Raw genomic sequence first — 21,949 nt, forward strand, 5'->3', positions numbered from 1 at the left:
ATGGTCAGTCTGCATGCTAACAATTATAGTAATAATACTCAGAGAATTAAAAAAACCCACAACTGGACTCCTTGGTCTACACAATGCAGTGCTATGCCCTTGCTGGTCCCAAGCAAGGGTTATCTCCTTCCTCATACCTAGAAAGAGAAAGAGGAACAATTCGGATATTCTACCGGAGAACAAAGTCTAAAATTCTTTATAAGCCTATCCTAGCACTGAACTTCACACCTGAAAACATTGGTCAACCGCCCTCGGCCAATCAGAGTTCAGTAGTGTCTACAAGTACATACCGGTACATTCACTGTACAGAGTCGCTCTTCTGCTAAGGACATCCAATGTACCCTATCATCAATATGGTGGGGCATCCATAAAAATGTGTTACAAAGGAAATCAATAAGCCTTTCATTGTTGAGTTTTACACACGTGCAATGCATTATTGGGGGGCATTATGACTCTGAGCCATGTGTTCAAGCACATGTGTGTGCGTCATTTTTAAACATGCGACAAGCACGTGCAATGCATTAAATTGTCAGTAGTTGAAATAGGAATGTGTAGCTGACTATGCACTATACCAGTATTGGCTCTATGCGCTATGCCAGTATTGGCTCTATGCACTATGCCAGTATTGGCTCTATGCGCTACTAAAGTCAAGATCTAGTGCAATTGCATGATGTGGTTGGCTGCCTATCATCTACAGTACGGTGGTGTGTGTATGTGTGTAATACTTGAACTTGTACTTGTACTTGTAGTACTGCAGCGGGAGTATGGACAATCTAGGCAGCCATTTCCTGTGCAATGTATTAGGCAGTGAACACACACACGCGCATGCAGTACGCAAGGTCAATGTTTCCAGTGCAATGAACGTCCTAAACCAGTCGGGAAATCTCTCGCCGGAACCATGAGACATGATGGACTGACTGGTGGTGCGCACTGGCGGAGCATACGATGGCATGCTACCATACCATTGCTTATCCTAAGAACAATTGGGCAAAACTCACGTTCGTAATGTTCATCAGCAAGCCTGCGAGGACTCCAGAGTACAAGGGGCACACATCAATGTGTCGGCAGTCTGCACTCCAGCCAGCGCATTAGATTCATGCATTGTCAGCTATCGCCATCATCCTGGACACCGTGGAGGCATCAGACACTTTATGAGAGAACTCCGCCGGGCTCAGGGATGCACCCATCTTGACGGAGCTGTTGCGGAAGGTCATTACAGAGTTCTTTACTCGAGTACGACAAGAAGCATGGAACTCAGATGCTTGGCAGCCTGACAAGATTCTGTCCAGGTTTTTCTCGGTAATACCACCACCTGTAAGCCAGCAGTCGGCAATACACATGAGAAGTTCAGCAGTCGGCAATACACATGAGAAGTTCAGCAGTCGGCAATACACATGTACACGTACGCCCGCACCTTTAGCCATGGCCGTACATTCGATTATAAAGCCATGCGAAAACATTTGAAATTTGTTTTGTGAAATGAAGCATTTTAGAACTACAGTAGAGTCGCACGCTGAAGAACGTGGAGCCCAAGAACGTCCGGCCTGAAATGCTAAGAACGCCATAGCCTTAAGTTAACAACGGCGGAGTTGGTTTTCTGGCAGCTCGTGGGATACATTGATCCAGTACGGATTGTTTCTTAGAACGTGCAATAAGAATGCAGCCAGATTGCTGAAAAATAAGAACGTCTCAGGCTAACCCCTTGGAAACAACGTTCTTGGGCGCGCGACTCTACTGTATACTAACAAAACTTCCAGGGCAGCAGAAAGGGCAAAAAGTGGAATTAGCCGAACATTTTGCGTGGACTTTGACTTTTACACCATGGCGTAGTAGGTGGGTCAATTCGCATTATAGAATAGCTAGCCAAAAGCAGCGGTGTTTTTGAGTATAAGGTCATACATAAAGTATGTTTTTCACCGGGTAACAGAGGTGCAGCGCACAGAGGTAGTAGGGCTGACATGTACAGTTCTGTACTGTACGTCGCAAGGACATTGTCACGGACACAGCCAATGACAAGCCTTAGTTCACAATATCACCCTTGCAGCTCAGTGATTGTTTGGCGCGGGAGCTACTGGCTGGATGCACGTTTCCGGATGAAAGCGACGTGAACTAAAACTAAGAGCGCACCACCACCACAACAGTTCAGTGAGCTGTTTTCTTGCATACAAGCGTCACTGCAGCTAGAGCACTGCAGGACATGTGTGCGCTGTACAGCCCGCCTGTGAGTGCGTACACAGGTGATACCCTCTCTCTGATACATGCCCACATGGCTACATCATTCTGGCATGCATCGGCCTGTATTTCCTGTGTACGCACTCACAGGCCGACTGCATACCCGGTATACTAGTAGCCATAATATTACGACATGATCATTACTATCAGCAAACACAGTTACAGCCACTTTACGGATATCATGGTAAGAACAAGTGTCCTGGGTTAGAGTCTATGGCTTCGCGTGTTTCCGAGTCCAGACTTCTACGCAGAGATGAGGATGTATACGTTGTGGCACATGCAAAGGAAATATGCACGGATCTGGGAAAATCTCAATTTTAAATTTTGGCAGCACTGCACATTCCGCTACATGTACAGTGTGTGGACATGGAGCAGAACATGTTCTCTAGGTCACCTGAAGCCCTAAGACACGAGCACTCAAATATTCGTGTAACGTTTCCGTAGCGTAGAGCAAAACCACACGATAACCAATGTAGCCACACACAGCAGTACATGTAACGTAAGTTCAATAGTAGGGAATACAATAGCAAATGTGACAACTTACCAGGCACAACAATGATGCGATTTGCCGCCTAAACATCAACAGAGAAAAGAGTCCAGGAGTTAGTCAAACAAATCTGAACTCCAACCAAACACATCCCGGCCACAGCATGAATAAAGTATCAACATGCAGGTAAATAAATAAATAAGTTGCCTGCTCCCAACACAGAGCGGACACTTCCTGCCCAAATTGACTGACACTTACCCCTCATCAGTTGAGCTGGAGTAGGCTAATAAGCATGAGCACAATATATCGCTATAAAATGTTACCATGGAGCAAATGTACTTGTCACTGGTACTGATCGGCAGTACGGGTGGGTGCAAAACGGCAAACGTCGAAGGTGACAGAGCTAAGTGATCGGACATCGTCCATCAAGCGTCATTTGTCGGGCAGTGCTAGTTGTCGTGAGTTGTATCGTGATGATATCTTTTCTATTTTGACTCGTGGAAGGTCTAAGTTACATCTTGCTGTGTTAGAAGCTCTGTATATTCGTAAACTAGATCCAGAACTATGTGTACAGAAGAAGAATGTGTTATCGTTGCAGTTGTTTGGTGTCACACCTCGTGAAAGTGTGACAAGTGTTCCCTGATGTGTTCAACGTGTTTGTCTACAACTTGCACCTTTTGTTTTTGAGTTTTTAACACTTTAATCATTTTATCACCTATGTTGAAGTGTTGACTTTTTCTTTCTTTTTCTATAATTATAGTATGTGTTTTTCCAAATTTCCAACATTCCCTGTACTATCCTGAAGAGAAGGGAAAGAAAACGTTTGATAGAAGGAAGTGTCTACTGAATTGTGTGGATTTATTTCGTTGCATGCGAAGGTACAGATTGCGAAACTGTTTTTTCACCGCCTCCAAACTACCGGCTTGAATTATGTATTTTTGTTAATTTTTACACAGGAGAAGTTCTTGCCAGTACACCTCCAACTCGTAATGCACAAAGTCCTCGGCTACACCACGTACAACGAGTATTTCCAATTTTCACCCGGGAGGGCATCATCAGGGATATAGGAGAAGATACAAAGATGGCCTAAGTCAGTAAGTGCAATGGTGATATAGATATAAGTGATGTAAGACAGTCATGTGTGAGTTGGTGTCACAGTATGTATGTGTGGTTGTTGAGGGGGTAGGGGGTGGGGTGTAACATGTGTGGTTTAGAGAGAGAGAGAGAGAGAGGGGATATCCTCAAGTCAGGCGTCGCTATCCACTAGAGTTGTCAAATCAGAGATCTCGCGCTCAGAGTGATAACAGCGCAGTGCAAGTTCTTTGGAATACATGTACAATCATTGCCCCCTCCCCCCCCCCCCCCCCCCCCCCTCTCGACTAGTGGATACTCAATGTTAATGGGCATAGGGTATAAGAAGTTTCCAATTCAACCGCCATCGTTTAAAAACCTCATCATAAATGGATCAAATTCTAGATACCATACTGATACTGCCCTGCCAAAACACTGATGGTACCGGTCCTACTACCGGATCAATAGTATTATTGCAAATAAATACAAAACTCAAAACATTAACGAGTTCGAGGGAGTTGAAAACGGGAAACATCTGAAGAAAAAACTCAGAACAGAGCTATGGAGAGAATATAGAGTTGTTGATCTGTGAGTGACTGTGACCTACCTGTTTTACAAGCTGTGCTAACATGGGCAGTCCCTCTAGACAAGTACTTTCTCCACCACTAGTCAGTACACGCTCAATACCAAGTTCAACAAGGTCTTCTAAGGCCTGCACAAGATCCACAGCCATGTCAAATGCTACAGTCAAGCAGAGAAGAAGAAAAACACCATGTCGACGTTTTAGCGACCTTTTATTAGCGATCAGAGTAGACAGTATTTTTGGGTAATGTGGGCAAACGGAGTACTAGTACATAGATCTACAGTCGCAGATTGAGTATTTTCGCTCCTGCTCTTGTAGTAGTTGAGCACTCTCATGTGGGGTAGTGCCTTTGCTGTTTGCATTACGCAGAGCTCACTGACTTGTCAGTTTGAGCACTCTGGCAAGGTACGTTCGGGCCTGATTGGAAATTTTTATTTCCATTGCTATCAGGTTCGGCCTCATTTCCTCTGTGCTGTGCTGATGAGTTCACAAAGAACGAAACAGCATGCTGTCCGCAGATTGAGTACATCTACAGTATGTGTACTAGTGAAGAAAGGAAAAAAAAAGCTCAGAAGAAAGGTAGCTGAGTTACTACACAGTAACCATGGTAACACAGACAGGTATGCAGTGCCAAGCACATGTATGTGATGGTACCGTTTACTACGAAAAAAGAAAAAGGAAAAAAGGTGATTCGCGACCCCTGACTTTAATTATTTATTATTATTACCGGTATTATTCCACAATCACGATGACATAGTGCCAATAAGCATGTGATGCGGGCGATTTTTTTAATAGCGAATTTGACTGATATGTACATACCGTATATTCTCTATTATAAGCGCCGTGCTTATATTTTTTCAACACCCCTCTACCCCGTGCTTATATTGGAGACCGCGCTTATATTGGAGACTGCGCTTATATTTTTTCAACCAATACAATCCATACAGAGCAAGAAGAAATACATGCTAGATATCATGCATGCAGCATTGATTTCCACCAAGACCGTGCTTATAATAGAGACTGTGCTTATAATGTTTCGAAAGGTGCTCACAGTGTGCTAGTATTAGAGACTGTGCTAGTAATGGAGACCTGTGCTTATAATAGAGAATATACGGTATGTGTCGCTAGAATTAGGGGGTTCATAGTGTGTGACATATTATTACAGCAAGAGTACATAAATAAGAGTGTGCAGCATTGGTTTGCCTCACGGACGAATTTCTCGTTGACGTCTCCTTTTCTGGAGATCGTGAGTCATACCGTACAAGGCATGCACTGCGAGTCTGTGGCCGCGTGAACTCGGCAGGGTTTCACTAAACTTGCACTGCGAGTACGGTAAAAAGCTGTAGAAGCGGGAGAAAAGGATAAATGTTTCGTTATGAAAGCGGTAAAAACAACTCGCGGTGAAGGTCATCTTCCAGCGCATGCTTTGTACGACATGCGTCATAGGTTCTGAAACAGGCGACGTCGACAAAAAATTCCGCCGTGGACAATATAATGTACAAGCTAGCTATGGAATTGCACACTCTTGTTTATATACTCTTGGTAACCATAGTAACATTGATTCAGAGACTGAGCGCATTACAAAAGGAGAGCACTATACACAGATACAGGCATAGGCACATGGTGCATACAAGTGAAACAAGGACAGAGTTACAAAAGATTTTTTTTAACTCAATTTGCTTACAACACACAGTACAATCATGTAGACTGTTTTCACAAAAAAAACTCTTCTCTTGTATACCATATTTTACCGGTTGTAAGTCGACCCCGGCTATAGGTCAACCCCCGTATCCGGAGGTCTCAATTCTGCTTTTTAAAGTTTTCACCCAACGAAGCTCTACTAACCATTCCCTGCTACTAACACATCAACAAATCATGTAAACATTCCTTATCGGAGGGTATAACGTCCCAATCCTTGAAAAAGGCCAATTAACTGGCAAAATGTGTACACATGGTGCACTCATGCATGCAGTGCAGGTCATTTTTTGTAAGATACTAATAGTTCCCGGTTATAATTCGAATCCCGGTTGTAAGTCGACCCCCACCCTTTCTCCTTCTATTTTTAGTCGTAAAAGGTCGACTTACAACCGGAAAAATACGGTATACACTTAACCACTTACCTCGATGGAATGTGACAGGAAGAGGCCTTGCCAGTGCTAAAAAAGAAGAAGCAATGACACAATACATATAGACAAGAACATTATCATACTGACATACTTACATACTGACATACTGACATACTTACATACTGACATACTGACATACTGACATACTGACATACCGTATTATCTCTAATATAAGCACGGTCCTTTATTTTTTCAATGTACCTCTGCCCCGTGCTATTAATGGAGACGTTCCTTTATTGGAGACTGTTCCATTATTATTTCAACCTCATTTCAGAGGCATGTTGCCATGCCAAATTCATGTATGACACACACATTTCAGGGTTTTTTTCGCCGGTACAGATAATGAATTTACACAGTGTGCTTATAATGGAGACTGAGCACTTTATTTTTGAATGCCGCCCCAAGGTGTTCTATTATTGGAGACGTGCTATTATTGGAGACTGTGCTTATATTAGAGATAATACGGTACTTACATACTTACATACATATAGACAAGAACATTATCATACTTACATACTGTAAGACATGTATATATAACGAGGAAGTAAATCTAACGCTTTTATATAATAACGGATAACATTTCTTCGTTATAATAAGATCCGTTGAGGCCATACTGCTTCATATATATTGTGTGAGGATATGCCGGAATACTGCAAGGTCGTTAAACATATCTTCTCGTTAACTTATGAATTTTGGACAATCGTTAAATTTGCGACTCGTTATAATAACATGTCTTACATACTTACATACTTACATGTAGTTATTGTACAGTACTGCTCAGTGAAATACATACTTACATGTAGTTATTGTACAGTACTGCTCAGTGAAATACATACTTACATGTAGTTATTGTACAGTACTGCTCAGTGAAATACATACTTACATGTAGTTATTGTACAGTACTGCTCAGTGAAATACATACTTACATGTAGTTATTGTACAGTACTGCTCAGTGAAATCCGATCAAGCAAGAATTTTGGACAATCGTTAAATTTGCGACTCGTTATAATAACATGTCTTACATACTTACATACTTACATGTAGTTATTGTACAGTACTGCTCAGTGAAATACATACTTACATGTAGTTATTGTACAGTACTGCTCAGTGAAATACATACTTACATGTAGTTATTGTACAGTACTGCTCAGTGAAATACATACTTACATGTAGTTATTGTACAGTACTGCTCAGTGAAATACATACTTACATGTAGTTATTGTACAGTACTGCTCAGTGAAATCCGATCAAGCAAGAATTTTGGACAATCGTTAAATTTGCGACTCGTTATAATAACATGTCTTACATACTTACATACTTACATGTAGTTATTGTACAGTACTGCTCAGTGAAATACATACTTACATGTAGTTATTGTACAGTACTGCTCAGTGAAATACATACTTACATGTAGTTATTGTACAGTACTGCTCAGTGAAATACATACTTACATGTAGTTATTGTACAGTACTGCTCAGTGAAATCCGATCAAGCAAGCCAATGCCACGCTAGTGCTGTGCAGCCCCAGACCTGCGAACACTGGGATGCGAACTGGCGCAGGGTGCAAACTTAACACACACGATCGGATTTCAATGAGCAGCACTGTGCATTTATAATCATACAGACTCAGTGTAATCATAATTATTATCGATACTCAAAAGGTGAAGTGTTGGCAGCTTTCTACTTTATTTGGTGGAGCTGAGAGCCTGAGTTGGAGTGTTCAGGATGGAGGTGTTTTCAAGCGTTGAGATGTACTTTATGGGGAAACATACTGTACGAGTATTGACCAGAGCCAAACAAGATCCATGGAAATCAGTGACGTGTCTTTGATCCCACATATACAATTCCCTGGTTCTCACCCACAAGTTCAGCAGTCAGTTGTCTGTCAACACGTCCTTCCCTGCAGGCAGCACAATTTTAAGAAAACAACCAGACCAGCAACAGAGAGCAAGCAGGAGAAGTGAAGGCATAAGACATAAGACATAAGACATAACAGCGGCAGCAGCAGCAGCGGCGAGGCAGCGATGCCATGGATTGGCCATATGACTGGACACTGTGGACAGCCTCGGTACTGAATAGTGAACTCAGTGGTTTCACATCTTAATCGTGTGATTAAATGTGTGTAGAAAGTGATCATGGCATGGGTACAATGGAGCGAAAATGGCCAACATCATGTGACCCATTGATGCAGGGGTTGAGTGGAGTTGGAAGCAACATGGCTGCCCTGTATGGTCATGTGATAGATGTGCAGTAGCTCTATACATGATGATGAGTAAGAATGGCCGACTTGACCCTATGAACATAACGGTCAAGAGGGAGTGTGTAACTCGACGATCTCTCAGCTCACTGCGGATTTTTATGACATCAGTCTTTCGCGGACATTTAGCTCACTGATGCCATCATCTCGATAGCTTCAAGCAGTTTATCTCAATAGTTTCAAGCAGTTTATCTCGATAGCTTGAAGCAGTTTCCTTGATGATAGTACAATCTCACAGCCAAGAATCCAGCAAGGATTCCTTGCCTGTTGGTAGCATATACTACTGTCGTGGACCTGGAAATCCGGTCGCACGTCTAGCGCCCCCAGGGCGCTGGCCATGCAGCCGTGGCACGTATTATGCGCTGCTGCTGGTCGCATCGGATCAACATGATTGTGCACTGCATGCAACGACTTACGTTCTGTAGGCGCTGAGACAGTGAGGGCGCCGGCCCCGGTCAATCGACTGGATTTCCATGTCCGCGACAGTAGATAACATAGTATGCTATCTAGTATATGACCGACAGTACTACTACTACTATATTATAGTAGTAGTACTGTAGTACTGTCGGTCGCTGAAGAACTGGGGGGGGGGGGGGGGGGGGGTCAGCCTCCTAGCCTAGATCGTTCTTATTTTCATGTATTACAGTCTATGCACAGTTGAGTCACCGTGTATACATTGGTATGCTGTGCTTGGTAAAATTCTAGCCTGGCCGTTCTTTGGCGCTCCGCTCTTCGGGGCCCGCCAGTGCTGTACTGATACCGCCCTGCAGCATAAGCACACTTGCTTCATTTTCACAACCTCCCTCCGGCCAGTGCTCCTATTGGAGACGCACTGTTATGATTACAAGACCATTTTCGCTCATTTTTTGGAGTGATATTTCAATTATTACTGCACACGTCTAAAGCAATTTATTACTGGAAATTGTGTAAGAAAAAAAACAGGACGCTTGCCTTTACAGGAGACTGTCAGTCATACTGTTAGATGCATTGCAAACTCTGCTTATGATAAAGAAAATATAGTAGCGTAAAGCCTGCCTTTACTGGACACCCTTGGTGCAGCGGAAACCGTCCTGATACTAGTATGACAGGATTCCGCTTGATCCAGTGATGCATGTTCGATCCACAGCACTTTGGTGTATGAACGTTTCACCGGTCAATACAGGATTCCGTTTGGGTCACAGGGTCCCGCAAACACAGGGTTTACTGTACCGCAGTTTCTGGAGTATCAGTCGCACTTTGAACACTCAACTTCATCCCCAAAAAGTGGGTTGCGGCTTATACTCCGAAGATCAAATTAACGGTGATATAGGGTAGATGTCTTGTATTTCGTGGCAAAAGGGGGGGGGGGGGGGGGTGGTGCGGCTTATACTCCGGAAAATACGTGTGCTGAATAATGCCTGAATTTCGGCTCATTTTACACAGACTGGTGAATGCCTGCGGCAAGAGCATGTGACATTGTCTATTCATTAGTTTGGGGGAAGTGAACAGGGAAGAATGTGAAGTTTTCGTACATACCACTGCACTGATCAAAATCTGGTAGGACATAGTCACACATGTATCCATAGACAACATCACATTAATTTGTGCTTCACAGTTGCTTACTTCGTGAGGGCACCCAGAACAATACCGCTGGCACCTGCTTCCTTGAAAATGCAAATGTTTTCCTTCATCACTTCTACTTCCATGGGATCATAGCAGAAATCAGCACTGCGAGGTCGAATAATGACAAACACGTCTATGGCAGTCACTTTCTTGACTTGACGGAACATACCTGATTAGATCATGAAAACATATACAAGATGTACGTGCTTCATTAAAAGCGGCAGGAGGCTAAAGCTTCAGCTGCATGTTCAAGCCACTTCAAGGGTGCATTCATGTTTAGGACACTCATCACATCACAGCTTTACAGGGGATACGTGCAATGCACTGGCTCAGTGCACCAACACCACGCTCCTGGCAGCACACACAATGGCGTATATGGGGGGGGGGGGGGGGGGGGAGGGGATTTCCAGGTGTCCAGATGTCTCTAGTGCATGTAGTAGTGTGGTTGTGCCCAAAAATCACCACTAGTCTTGCTTCGTGACAGGGTGCAAGATACACCCCTGATACCCCCCCCCCCCCCAAAAAAAACCTGGGACATGATTCCTTCTGACCACAAGGATAATCTGTGGATAGCACTATGTATTTCATTCATTGTGAGCTCGTCTGTGAAACATACACTGAAATAAGGCTGGGCCAGACTGGTAGTAACAAAGATATTAGTACAGTTTGTAATAGTACATGTAGTACCATGTATGCTGTGCAAGGTAAGTCTGACACTATACGATACATACATTTCAAGGCAGTTTGTGACAAATTCACTTCATAAATGCATGGACTTAGGTGAAGTTACCTAATGTTGGGGTTGTGCCTCCTTCAATCAAGCCAGAACATAACTCGACGCGATGTGCCCCTGCAGCACAGTATCAGTACAAAACACAAGACCCAGGCTTTAGAACAAGGTCCCATACACTTGCGGCATATCGGATCGTGCACATACTTCCATGCAGTATTCATATTGACAGGTGTGGAGCATAGAACACTTTCGTGCCGGCAAAGCACCCATGAGTTTCACACCTCACTCAAGTGCATGCAGCGCACCCTGCACTGTCACTTGTCAATTCTGCTGGCTGCATGCACTCGCTTCTGAGCGCACTTCGACCCTGTTGCAGTCAAGCCTGCCAGCCAGAATAGCACTTTCGGCTAGTTTTGGTTGCTGGTCGCGCAACGCAGTTGGTTTCCGGTGCAGTTTCTATGCAGAACTGTCGGTGTGTGGAAAAACGGTTCAGGGATGAATTTACTGTCATGTTTTTGCATAGCAGTTTTTGCTATGCAAAATCTCAATTGTGTAGCCGTCTTTGATATTAAATATGTTTGATTAGCACTTTTCTTCGAAAGTTGGGTAGTTGCCACATCGTTCTTGTCGAGAGTGATTCCTGAAACCTCCTTGAAGTATCCACAAAATAATGACTGAAAATGCTTAGACCACGGAGGGACATCTCGCGTTCCTCACACACCAGTCAAAAGCACTGTGTGCATGTTTCTTGACAGCGTAAGCTAGGCATGGATAGCCTGTATGTATCGCAGTTTTCTGCGAGTCACTGTGACTTTTTGAGTAGCAATAGATTGATTTTGCATAGCATACTGCGATGCGATACCGGATAAATTCATCCCTGCGGTTATTACCGTAAGATCAGGTGGTCACTAATACCAGAGGTCGCTTAAAGGGGAAGTCCGGTGAAAAATTTAAATTTCAGGGTCGGTAGAGTTTCGGCCGCTGAGTCGAATGGTGTTGGTCCCACGTGTCTCCGACAAAGCGTTCTCGAGATATTTCCGTTTGAAAAACTGAGTTTCGGGGGCTGCGCCATGACGTCATGCGGCCGCGCCACACCCTCTGCAACGTCATAGCGTGCAGCTAGGTCAAAAGGAGTGCGTGAAAGCAATAGTGTCAGTGCTATTTCAAATGATTTGGCGACTGATAGTTTGGTGCAAGCGACCCCGAAGACCTGTAACTCCTTGTGAGAGTGAGGACGTAGCCATGGCTGACCTTCATGAGTTCGGTCTGGGGCTGAGAACCTCGGTATTCAGCTGAAGAAATGGCCACGCGGGCCGGTCAAGAGTGAGCGCTACTGAGTTTCCGACTGATGAAGAAGCAGCAGCTATTGCAGACGAGGCTGATCAGATCGCTGGAGAGCAGGGTCGCCAAAATGGAGAAGAGTGATGCGAGTGCTCTAAATGTTGTTCCATACCGATTAGATTCGCTTAGACTCCAGGAGCCTGCCACATGGTGATGTTTTGGTGCGAACTTGGAATATTTCGGACTACTCAATTGGAGAACAGTGCAGGCTCTTTGAACCACGGGCACGACTCTTCGCTCGCAACGCTATGGAATCTGAAAGTTCTAGGTCCGGGAGCTGTTCGCTGTTTTGTCACTTGTCACGGTTAACCGGTTGTGCACTCATCGCTGTAACATAAAAATAATGAGGCGGGTGCGGAAAACTAAAATTTTCCTTCTCAAAGCACAACCACCGGCAAGGAGAAACGCACGTTCTCTGACTACATGACTGTACAATACGACTGATACGAGTGTAGTACATGTACATGACAAGTCCGTGTGTTGACTAGTTTTCTGAGTCTTGTGTCAGTTGTGACTCGAGTCTTGTACATACTACCCCAGCTAGCACGGCAGTGCGGGAGTAGTTCCTCTGTGCATGTGATGAGTTTGTTGACTGCACTACAGCTAGATAACACACTGCACGCACTGCATGCACGCAGCGCAGAGCGCGTAGAGCTAGAGGCTGACGGAAAAGTCCAACTCGGAAACGGCTATAATACGGTATAACCTCCAGGTTTACCGAGCTGAAAATTACAGGGTACGTAGTGTTTGTAACACTGAATCGAATGGTCTTGGTCCGAAGAAGCTGCGACAAACGGTTCCCCAATCGAACGCGCTCCGAATATGGCCATTTTTGTACACAACTAGATGGTGTGGCTACCTGACTGCACGCTGTGACGTCATCACCTGGATCTGGGTGATGCGCGCTCAAATTCGCACATGTTCGATTGGGCGTATCTGACAAACCATAAGCCGCAGCCTCCTCGGACAAAGACCATTCGACTCAGCGACCCGAACTCTACGGACAGTGAAATTTAAATTTTTCACCGGACTTCCCCTTTAATACATGCGTGCATGCGCACACGCACACACACATTTTTTAAAACTTTTTTTCTATTTTATCTTCGGCCAGTATGACTACTAACTACTGTATTCACTTCGTCACAGTCTTGGGGTGAGACATTGGGGGGGGGGGTTCACTTCGTCACAGTCTTGGGGTGAGACATTGGGGGGTTCACTTCGTCACAGTCTTGGGGTGAGACATTGGGGGGTTCACTTCGTCACAATCTTGGGGTGAGACATGGGGGGGGGGGGGGGGTTCACTTCGTCACAGTCTTGGGGTGAGACATTGGGGGGTTCACTTCGTCACAGTCTTGGGGTGAGACATTGGGAAGTTGCCACACTGGGGTGTGATCGGCCGCCCCTTGGCACCGGAAGTACAGCTCGCTCGACTCGTCTCTACTGAGTGAAGACCCACACATTGATCTGGTGAGCTGTGTCATGGGGATTTGCAGTCAGATGTGCGACCGCGGAATGCTATGGACGTCAAGGAGTTTTCATGCCATTATAAGTTACAAAGCCACACTGGTTTAGAAAACCAGCTTTCATTGAAGACCAGCAGATTGATGTACGTCGATATGTGCAGGCCATTTTCAAAATTAATTAGCTTGAGGGACTAGGGTAGGGAAAGAGAGGGCCATTCTTCTATTCGCATCACCCATCAGAACGCTATGCAACACCATAAAGCGAATAAACAAGACAAAATGGAGTAGTGTCGGAGAGGCCTTTTGTTTGTACCGTGAAGAACTGCCAGAGCGCCCTGTCTCTCAAAAGTGCCCCACCTTCATTTTAGAGCCAGGGAGAGGAAAATTGTATGGCAGAAATGAGAATGCCACCAAGTTAGCACGATGTGAGAACCTTGGTGTATTTAGCTCACACTTCGCACGTTCTTTCTTGTTTGGAGTGTGCATCCACTTAAAAAGCTAAGCCGAGTACAGACGTGCAATATGTGTGTTCAAGGTAAAATACAGACAAGAGCCCACCTCGAAAACACGACCAGGTAAGGGTGACATAGGCGGGGCGCTCTTGCGGTACTAAAGGTTTTGTATACTATTAAGGTAGCAGTACTGGAAAACGGGTGTCAGATTTAGCCAAAATATCAATTTCACGGGAACTGCTTCAAGTGTGATTTTTCTGAAAGAAGGAATACCAAAGGGTCTACAAATGAATTTTTTTGGCATTCGAACCAGCCAAAGCAGAGATATGGCCCTTCAAAAACTGAAAATACCCGTCAAAATTTCAAAATTGCACTGATCAGCTGATCGATGTCAATCAATTTCGAGAGGGTTTCTGTACAATATCAGCGCATCCTTGCCAATCTCGGCCTGATTCACACTATCTGTCCAGCTAAAACCAGTTTAGAGCTGGGCTGAGTGTCGCGATCGCCACATGCAGCGCCTGCCTGGCCCAAGCTAGCTGGCCTGGCTGGCCTGCACTCAACCCACGCAATTGTATTTTCAAAAATGATAAAAAAATTCTTTGTTCTCAAACTGTTTGCCAATGCGACGAGCGTTTGTCAGCGACGTTGGAGCTCTGCGCTTGAGTTTTGTGCTGGCGCTACTTGGTCAGGAGACGGGTGATGAACACAAACGAAGGTCGCTCAGCAGGCCAAGGAAAAGCAAATTTCCTAGAGTTACGTCCAAGCTCGTCTCAAATCCTGAAGTATTTGAGCCAATTGAGGGGAGTGAAAGCGAACACGAGTCGCAGGCTGATGGAGCTGGTGAGGGCCTAGGGCGTAGAAGATGACTCTGATCTTCCAGCTGATTTTTTATCCAGTGATGCCTCGTGTGATAACGATGGAGATTAGTCTGAAGAGGATTGCGATGATATTCCATCAGGAATTCGAATTGTTCACATGGAGAGCTTACAGCAATTGGTGACGTCAGCGTGTGTATGTAGTAATTATCAAGAGGGCAACCTGACTATCAAAGATAAGTTTCGTCATGGCCTCGCCTCAACAATTAGTTTGCAGTGCGAATCGTGCTGCTCATCAACCAGTGTAGCCCTGGCAGAAAGACACCCACTTGCTAAATTGTACGATATAAACCGCCGCCGCAGTGTGCTTGCCATGCGCCTTATTGGTAGTGGACGAGAAGGTCTGAACAGTATCTGTGGGATATTGGATATGCCGCCTCCTGTTAGCAATTCTGGGCACAGCGATGCACTACACACTGCTGTGGAAACTGATGCTAGGGACAGCATGAAGAGTGCTGCACAGCGTCTTCTTGTTCGGCGAACAACAGAACAGCATTCCCACCCGGAGCATGTTGCAGTTAGCACCGATGGAACGTGGATGAAGCGCGGATTCTCATCAATGTTTGGTATGCCAACTGTTGTGTCCTATGAGACAGAAAAGGTTCTGGACGCGGAGGTGCTATCAAAACACTGCAGTGGATGTGAAACTTGGAAGAACAGATGGCAAGCAAGAAAGATTTCTAATGCTGAGTACGAACAATGGAAATGTTTTCGGCTGTGCTGGAAATGATGAGCTGCTCTAAGTTTCACTTGCCAGCTCTGGTCTTCTCAAGTTGGATAAAGAGAAGCAGTATCACAGGAGGAGAAGGTCCAGTGAGGAGCAAAAGTCAGCCAGGAAGAGAAGAAGAGCCATTCGAAAGGGATTTGCTGACACGATACAGCAAGCAGAGATAGTCACATACATTGCTGGAGGGTTTTCAGAGTGCCAAAAGTTAGTGTTTTTTGGCCTTCCGACCAAACTTTGGTACACTATATCTCCAGACTGGCTCATCACAGCCCAATAAACCTTATATGTAGATTGATCAGTGGAAAATTTCCCAGATGCTGAATATATTTATAAAGCCATAGTTTTTTGTTTGGCGGATGTTAGCTGCCTCAGTAGTAATAATCTTTTTCGACGGTGACGGGCGTCTTCACAGATGATGTTGACTGGGTGGTGCTATTTGTGTCCTATCTCCAATCTGTTCTATTCAGCATCTGCTACTATTGTAGACTGTCGCTTATGATGCATTTTTAACACTTCAGCTGATATTATGTTGCTGCTAGCATGTACCAAAAATCTGAGATGACGGCATTTTTTTACTCTCCAGTGCAGTGAACTTTTGGGACGATGCGAAGTAAATAAGTTCAAGGTAGTACTTTTATTAGGTGGTGGCGTGAATCATGAATCTGTGCTCAAAATTTTGTGGGAAAAGATTCACAGACACCGAAGTAATACCCGATTTTAGTTGTGTGTATTTGCGAATGGCATATTCCAGTACTGCTACCTTAAAGTGGTCTTGAACTGCCGCCATTAATGCCATGCCAATTGGTCAGCTCGCATCACTACTTGACCTCCAGTAGCATTCCGCGGTCGCACATCTGACTGCAAATCCGCATGACGCAGCTCACCAGTTCAGAGCCCAGAAAATTGTAGCAAACATACCCCCCACCACCACACAAGGATACAAAGGAAAGGGCAATCCTACGTCACTACTTAGTGACGCCATCCACCTCTGCCATACCTATAAAAGGAGATGAAATTAAAATAAATCCACTCGCCCCCCTGGCCACGTTCACTTAAAAAAAAGGACGATCATCAATGAATGTACATGCATTTAGCTTGACCTGAATGCACCTCATTCGCTTCTCTATCATACACTCTAGCATGATCATTATTGAAGAGGCATTATGATAAAGAAAAGACAGAGGCCTACCTCCATTCTCAGCTTCCATAGCTGACTCCACACTATCAATGCAGACTTCTAGTCTCGTTTTCTGTGCCATGTTGGAATACCTGCGGGAAGAGTGTGTTTCCTTGTCTTTATTTTCGACACCTGCAAGAAGCTAGCTACTGAGTTCTTATCGTCAGGACCCTTGACTTTGCTTTGGGATACTATTATAATACTACTACTACAGCAGCTGTACTAGTTATTGAATCAAAAGTCCAAATGATTTTTGAAAGTCTTGCAAGAAACAAGTATACAAGTGGACTCTGCAATGACATTCAAATATGCCACGAGCTTGGATTTGATGTTGTGCATGCACGCACACACGTGCACGTGCATGCGAGGCGCACGTGATGAATCGAGATGACTGTGTATCAAGATTCAAATACTCTGAAATAGGAACGGATAAACAGTGTCAAAATGTTTTCGAGTCTAGAAAGAGATGATGCTTGTATTTTCATGACCGCACAAGTTTCTTTCGTGTTGTACTCGTATTGGCACTTGTTGCAGTTGATCTAGTCTTCCTTTTCTTCACCAGTTGTTTTTACCACCGGATTGGTGGTCCACTGAAATGAGTCAAAAACGTGATGGTCTTCGAGTTTCTGACGCTCAAATGAGAGCGGAAATTCATCAAAAGCTTGTCGAGTCTGGAGAATTAGAAAGGTATTATGTTTGCTGAGGGCTAGAGGCCATTCAAACTATATGCTTTCCCCACTGCAGTTAAATTTAAAAGTCAGACACTGAGACAGAATATCGGAGCACAGAGTCAAAGAAATTTCTCATCTCGCCCACTATTACATGTATGTTATACGATGGCTTGTAGCTACGTGTATTGCGTGGTACTGAAACATTCCTTCTCTGTATTTCATGGTGATTAGATTGCAGGCTTTGGTCAGTAGCCGTCTGGAGAGTAGTGGGTGGCGTGAGCAGCTCAAGGCTCATTGTAAAGGTGAGCTTACGAAAACCATGGATATGGGTGCATGTTCTTGAACTTGTTGAAGCTTTATTTGATATCGCACACATACACTGCCACACAACGAATAAGCACTTGGATAAAAACTTGTTGGATTCACACAGCAATAGTGAAGTAGGGGCATGGGGTAGTGAGAGGAGGTAGCATGTGTGTGTGTGCGTGCGCGCGTGCGTGCGTGCGTGGCATTGTGACAGCTGTTTAAAATACAGAATGCTTGCATTTTTGTTATAATCAGTGTCGTGGTCTCTTCGCTGGAAGCGTCTTTTCTACTTCTCCAAATTTTTTGACAGGGCATTCCAGGGTGAAACTATCACAATAAACTGTTTACATGTGTGCATTTTTCCAGAGACATTTTGTATGTCTGGCTTTCAACTACCCTACATATAATATTTTGTTTCAGGTTTTAGAGCTACTAAAGTTATAGAGTGAATAGGTACTGTATCGGTCTGTATGTCATATCAATAATGATGTACTGTACGTAATGCACCAGTATTACAGTGTAGTGCAGGATTATGCAGTTTGGGAAATCATTGTTTCCTTTCCATGCAGTGTTCTCTGCTTCCTGTGATTTGCCATGTACATGTCTGACACTATCTGTGTACTGTAAGACATGTTATTATAACGAGTCGCAAATTTAACGATTGTCCAAAATTCATAGGTTAACGAGAAGATATGTTAACGATCTTGCAGTATTCTGCCATATCCACACACAGCGTATATGAAGCAGTACGGCCTCAACGAATCTTATTAAAACGAAGAAATGTCATCCGTTAAAACGTTAGATTTGCTTCCTCGTTATATATACATGTCTTACAGTACTTCCTGTGACTTGTCTTTCAGATGTTGTGCAGCGCAAGGGTGTTCAGAACCTCACTGTGGAAAGCTTAGCTCAAGAAATAATGCCCAGGGCTAAAGGTTAGTGGACATGTTTGCAATATGTGCTGTGTGGCCTGGCCTTGTGTAAATCTACTATAAATCTTCATGAGTGATGAGATGCAAGAACAAGTGCTTCACGTTCAATACATCTGTATGACATTGTGTTCATCCTCTGTGTGTGTGTGTGTGTGTGTGTGTGTGTGTGTGTGTGTGTGTGTGTGTGTGTGTGTGTGTAAAAAGTCACTTCAATCAGCTGTGTGGTGGATACCAGGCTAAAAATAGTGGTGGTCAATTCATCAGCCTTGCAAGCTGTTGAATGGTGTCATCCCAGCACAAGTTGCTATGTCTAACATAGCTGTTCGCTATCATCGCTTCCGCGATGGGCAGGTCTGAGGTCTGAGGTGTGTGTGTGTGTGTGTGTTTGTGTCGTGTGTACGCTCGTGTGCGTATTCACGGTTTGTCCACTCAGATCTTGTTCCGCCGGAAATCAAGCAGGAAGTCCTGAGTAAAATCCATGATCACTTAGCTGCAAGTTCATGACGACATGATAAGATCATGCCATAAAGGCATAAACTGTCTGTACAATTGTACCTACATGTAGTCATGTACGATAGCATCTTGTCTAGTTTGAGTGAGGTGAGCATGATGAATAGCAAGTGGTAGTCCAATGCTGATTACTCATCGCCACCATTCTGCAAAGAATTATATTGAGATTACTCTTGAGAGTGTATATATTAATTTTGTTCTCGTTACTCCGAAGTAGGACTATCCATAGCGGTATGTGACCTAACCCCATGACATAATCATGTTACAACCCGCATTCCTTTTCTCATGATCATCATACAGCTGTGTATTGTATGGTGACATGCACAGTGTGCCTTGGCTTTTGCTGTACATGTCATGTATCTTCTGCTGGGCAGAATCTCTATTGTGTGTGTGTGTGTGTGTGTGTGTGTGTGTGTGTGTGTATTTTAGTAAATGTACCTTAATGTTGTGCTGCAGCTAACTCTAGGCTAGTCTAGCTTGTCTCCGGTCCAGATACCTGTATGGTTTTTTGCACCGCCAATAAACTATTCTCAGGTTTGAGCAAGTACTGGTGCTAGTGGTGGTGCTAGTGGTGGTGATGCTGGTGGTGGTGGTGTAGGTGCAGCTGTAGGTGGTATACCAGTGCAGTCGTCCCTCTCTACTCCGGCATTTGTTAATCCGGAACCCTTGCAAACCAGCACACTTTCTGACAAAACGACTTTTCCAGTTCCTTTTCTATGCTTTTTTAATCCAGCACTTGAATTCCGGCTTCAGCAGCAATTTTCTGCAACAAATCGCTCAAATTGTACACAATTCGATTTTATAACCCAGCAATTGTACATCGCATGCCATACCGGTGCACAGCTATGCCAGTTTGGTCAGTGCATGAACTGACTTACCAGGGAGCATTTTACACATGCGACAATTGAGAGAAAAAAAATCACCCCTACGCACTGTATAGACATGCAAAGTACAGGGATTGACACAGAAAAACCCTGCGTGTTGACGCCCGACACAAACATGTGTGTTAATAGGTGGGTTGGAGAGCAGGATTTGATAATCCAGCACCCTTGTGTATCCAGCAGAAAATGCTGTTGCAAAAGGTGCCGGATTAGAGAGGGGGCCGCGGGGGGACAACTGTACTTGGATTTTCTTCACGCACCGGTCAGTAGTGAGAAGCAAGTACACACGAAAACGAGTGAAAGTACTCCGGGGGAATAATAAAAATGTAAAAAGGGCCATAAATGAATTGCTGGCAAGTGAGAAAATTCGAAGGACGTGAAAAAGAACGTTTCTGTTTAGTAACAATAAACAATAATGTTTGAGGAAGTTGCATGGCCAGATCCCTCCCGGACCTTTCAAGTTCTCCTTCCACCTTCGCTTCACAATACAGGAAATAGATTTGAAAGAAAACACGAGACTACAACATCGTGGCCTGGCAGTACCCGATAGTCAACGAAAGGCAGCTAAGCTGCTACTACATAACACGTCATATAAAAATGTTGAACGGAAGAAAAGGAACTGAAACTCAATGCAATAAGAGGATGGAATATCTGCATCTATGAATAAACATACAAACTAGAAGCAATAAAGACAAAGGACAGTACTACACCCTAGGATAAAACAGCATAAAACAACCACTCCTTCGACATGGCATAGAAAAAAGCACTCGCAAAGACTCACATGATTGCATGCTTTCTCAGCTAAAATAATGGCCAGTATAAGTAGACAAACAACTTGATCAAACCACACACACACACACACACACACACACACACACACACACACACACACACACACACACACACACACACACAACCCTGAAAGAATAGAGAATGGCCTTTGAAGCAAACCTGCACAAGTCCAAGACACAGATAGCAGCGATATAAGAAAGCAAAGGGTGCGTATCTCCTCAAAAGCAGAGGTACAGCATAGCTAAAACTTGAAGAAGGGCAAACAGTTTAATTTGTTCATTCCTCGGATGGTAAAGGAGGTTCTTTACTATCTGAGCCATCATTCAATCCTGGTGGAGGCTTGAGTTCTGTACACCCACTTGGTAATTCTGTGGAGGGAGAGAGAGAAAAAGAGTGAGAGAGTGAGTGTGTGTGTATGCGTGTGTGTGTGTGTATGCGTGTGTGTGTGTGTGTGTGTGTGCGTGTGTGTGTGTGTGTGAGAGAGAGAGAGAGAGAGAGAGAGAGAGAGAGAGAGAGAGAGAGAGAGAGAGAGAGAGAGAGAGAGAGAGAGAGAGAGGATAGTAAACACATATGCCCTGTGTTACCCATGTACTTCGAAGTACAGTACATCTGCTACCAGTACTTACTGGGTATTGAGCACTTTCTGAACAGAGTCAATTTTCTAATGTGGATACTGTACTGGTACTGGTAATCTGGTAATGTCACATTAACAAAGTAGCGGAAGGCCA

At 44.2% G+C, this 21,949-nt stretch overlaps 3 protein-coding genes across 5 annotated transcripts in view; 1 reads left to right on the forward strand and 2 right to left on the reverse strand.

Annotated features, from left to right (window-relative positions):
- Positions 1–259: 259 nt before the first annotated feature.
- LOC135814595 (copper homeostasis protein cutC homolog) lies at positions 260–17,406 on the reverse strand. Its single transcript, XM_065327741.1, has 8 exons — positions 17,142–17,406; positions 11,149–11,208; positions 10,359–10,527; positions 8,359–8,399; positions 6,494–6,529; positions 4,398–4,531; positions 2,777–2,804; positions 260–1,312 (listed from the first exon to the last, which is right to left on the reverse strand). The coding sequence occupies exons 1-8, from the start codon at positions 17,209–17,211 to the stop codon at positions 1,095–1,097; spliced, it is 756 nt and encodes a 251-aa protein (XP_065183813.1). The 5' UTR covers positions 17,212–17,406; the 3' UTR covers positions 260–1,094.
- Positions 17,407–17,564: 158 nt separating this feature from the next.
- LOC135814597 (transcription and mRNA export factor ENY2-like) lies at positions 17,565–20,373 on the forward strand. The gene is made up of 4 exons (XM_065327745.1): positions 17,565–17,816; positions 18,032–18,102; positions 18,967–19,041; positions 19,472–20,373. Exons 1-4 carry the CDS (start codon positions 17,725–17,727, stop codon positions 19,540–19,542), a joined length of 309 nt encoding a protein of 102 aa, XP_065183817.1. The 5' UTR covers positions 17,565–17,724; the 3' UTR covers positions 19,543–20,373.
- A 297-nt stretch (positions 20,374–20,670) lies between these two features.
- LOC135814590 (uncharacterized) overlaps positions 20,671–21,949 on the reverse strand; it is a 32,592-nt gene continuing 31,313 nt past the window's right edge. For all 3 annotated transcript variants that reach the window (XM_065327734.1, XM_065327733.1, XM_065327732.1), the window contains one exon: positions 20,671–21,589. In XM_065327734.1, the coding sequence (XP_065183806.1) occupies positions 21,498–21,589 (92 nt within the window). In that variant the 3' untranslated portion in view covers positions 20,671–21,497. The remainder of the gene's footprint in view (positions 21,590–21,949) is intronic.

The sequence above is a fragment of the Sycon ciliatum genome, chromosome 4 (assembly GCF_964019385.1).
Source record: "Sycon ciliatum chromosome 4, ocSycCili1.1, whole genome shotgun sequence".
Taxonomy (NCBI): Eukaryota; Metazoa; Porifera; class Calcarea; order Leucosolenida; family Sycettidae; genus Sycon; species Sycon ciliatum.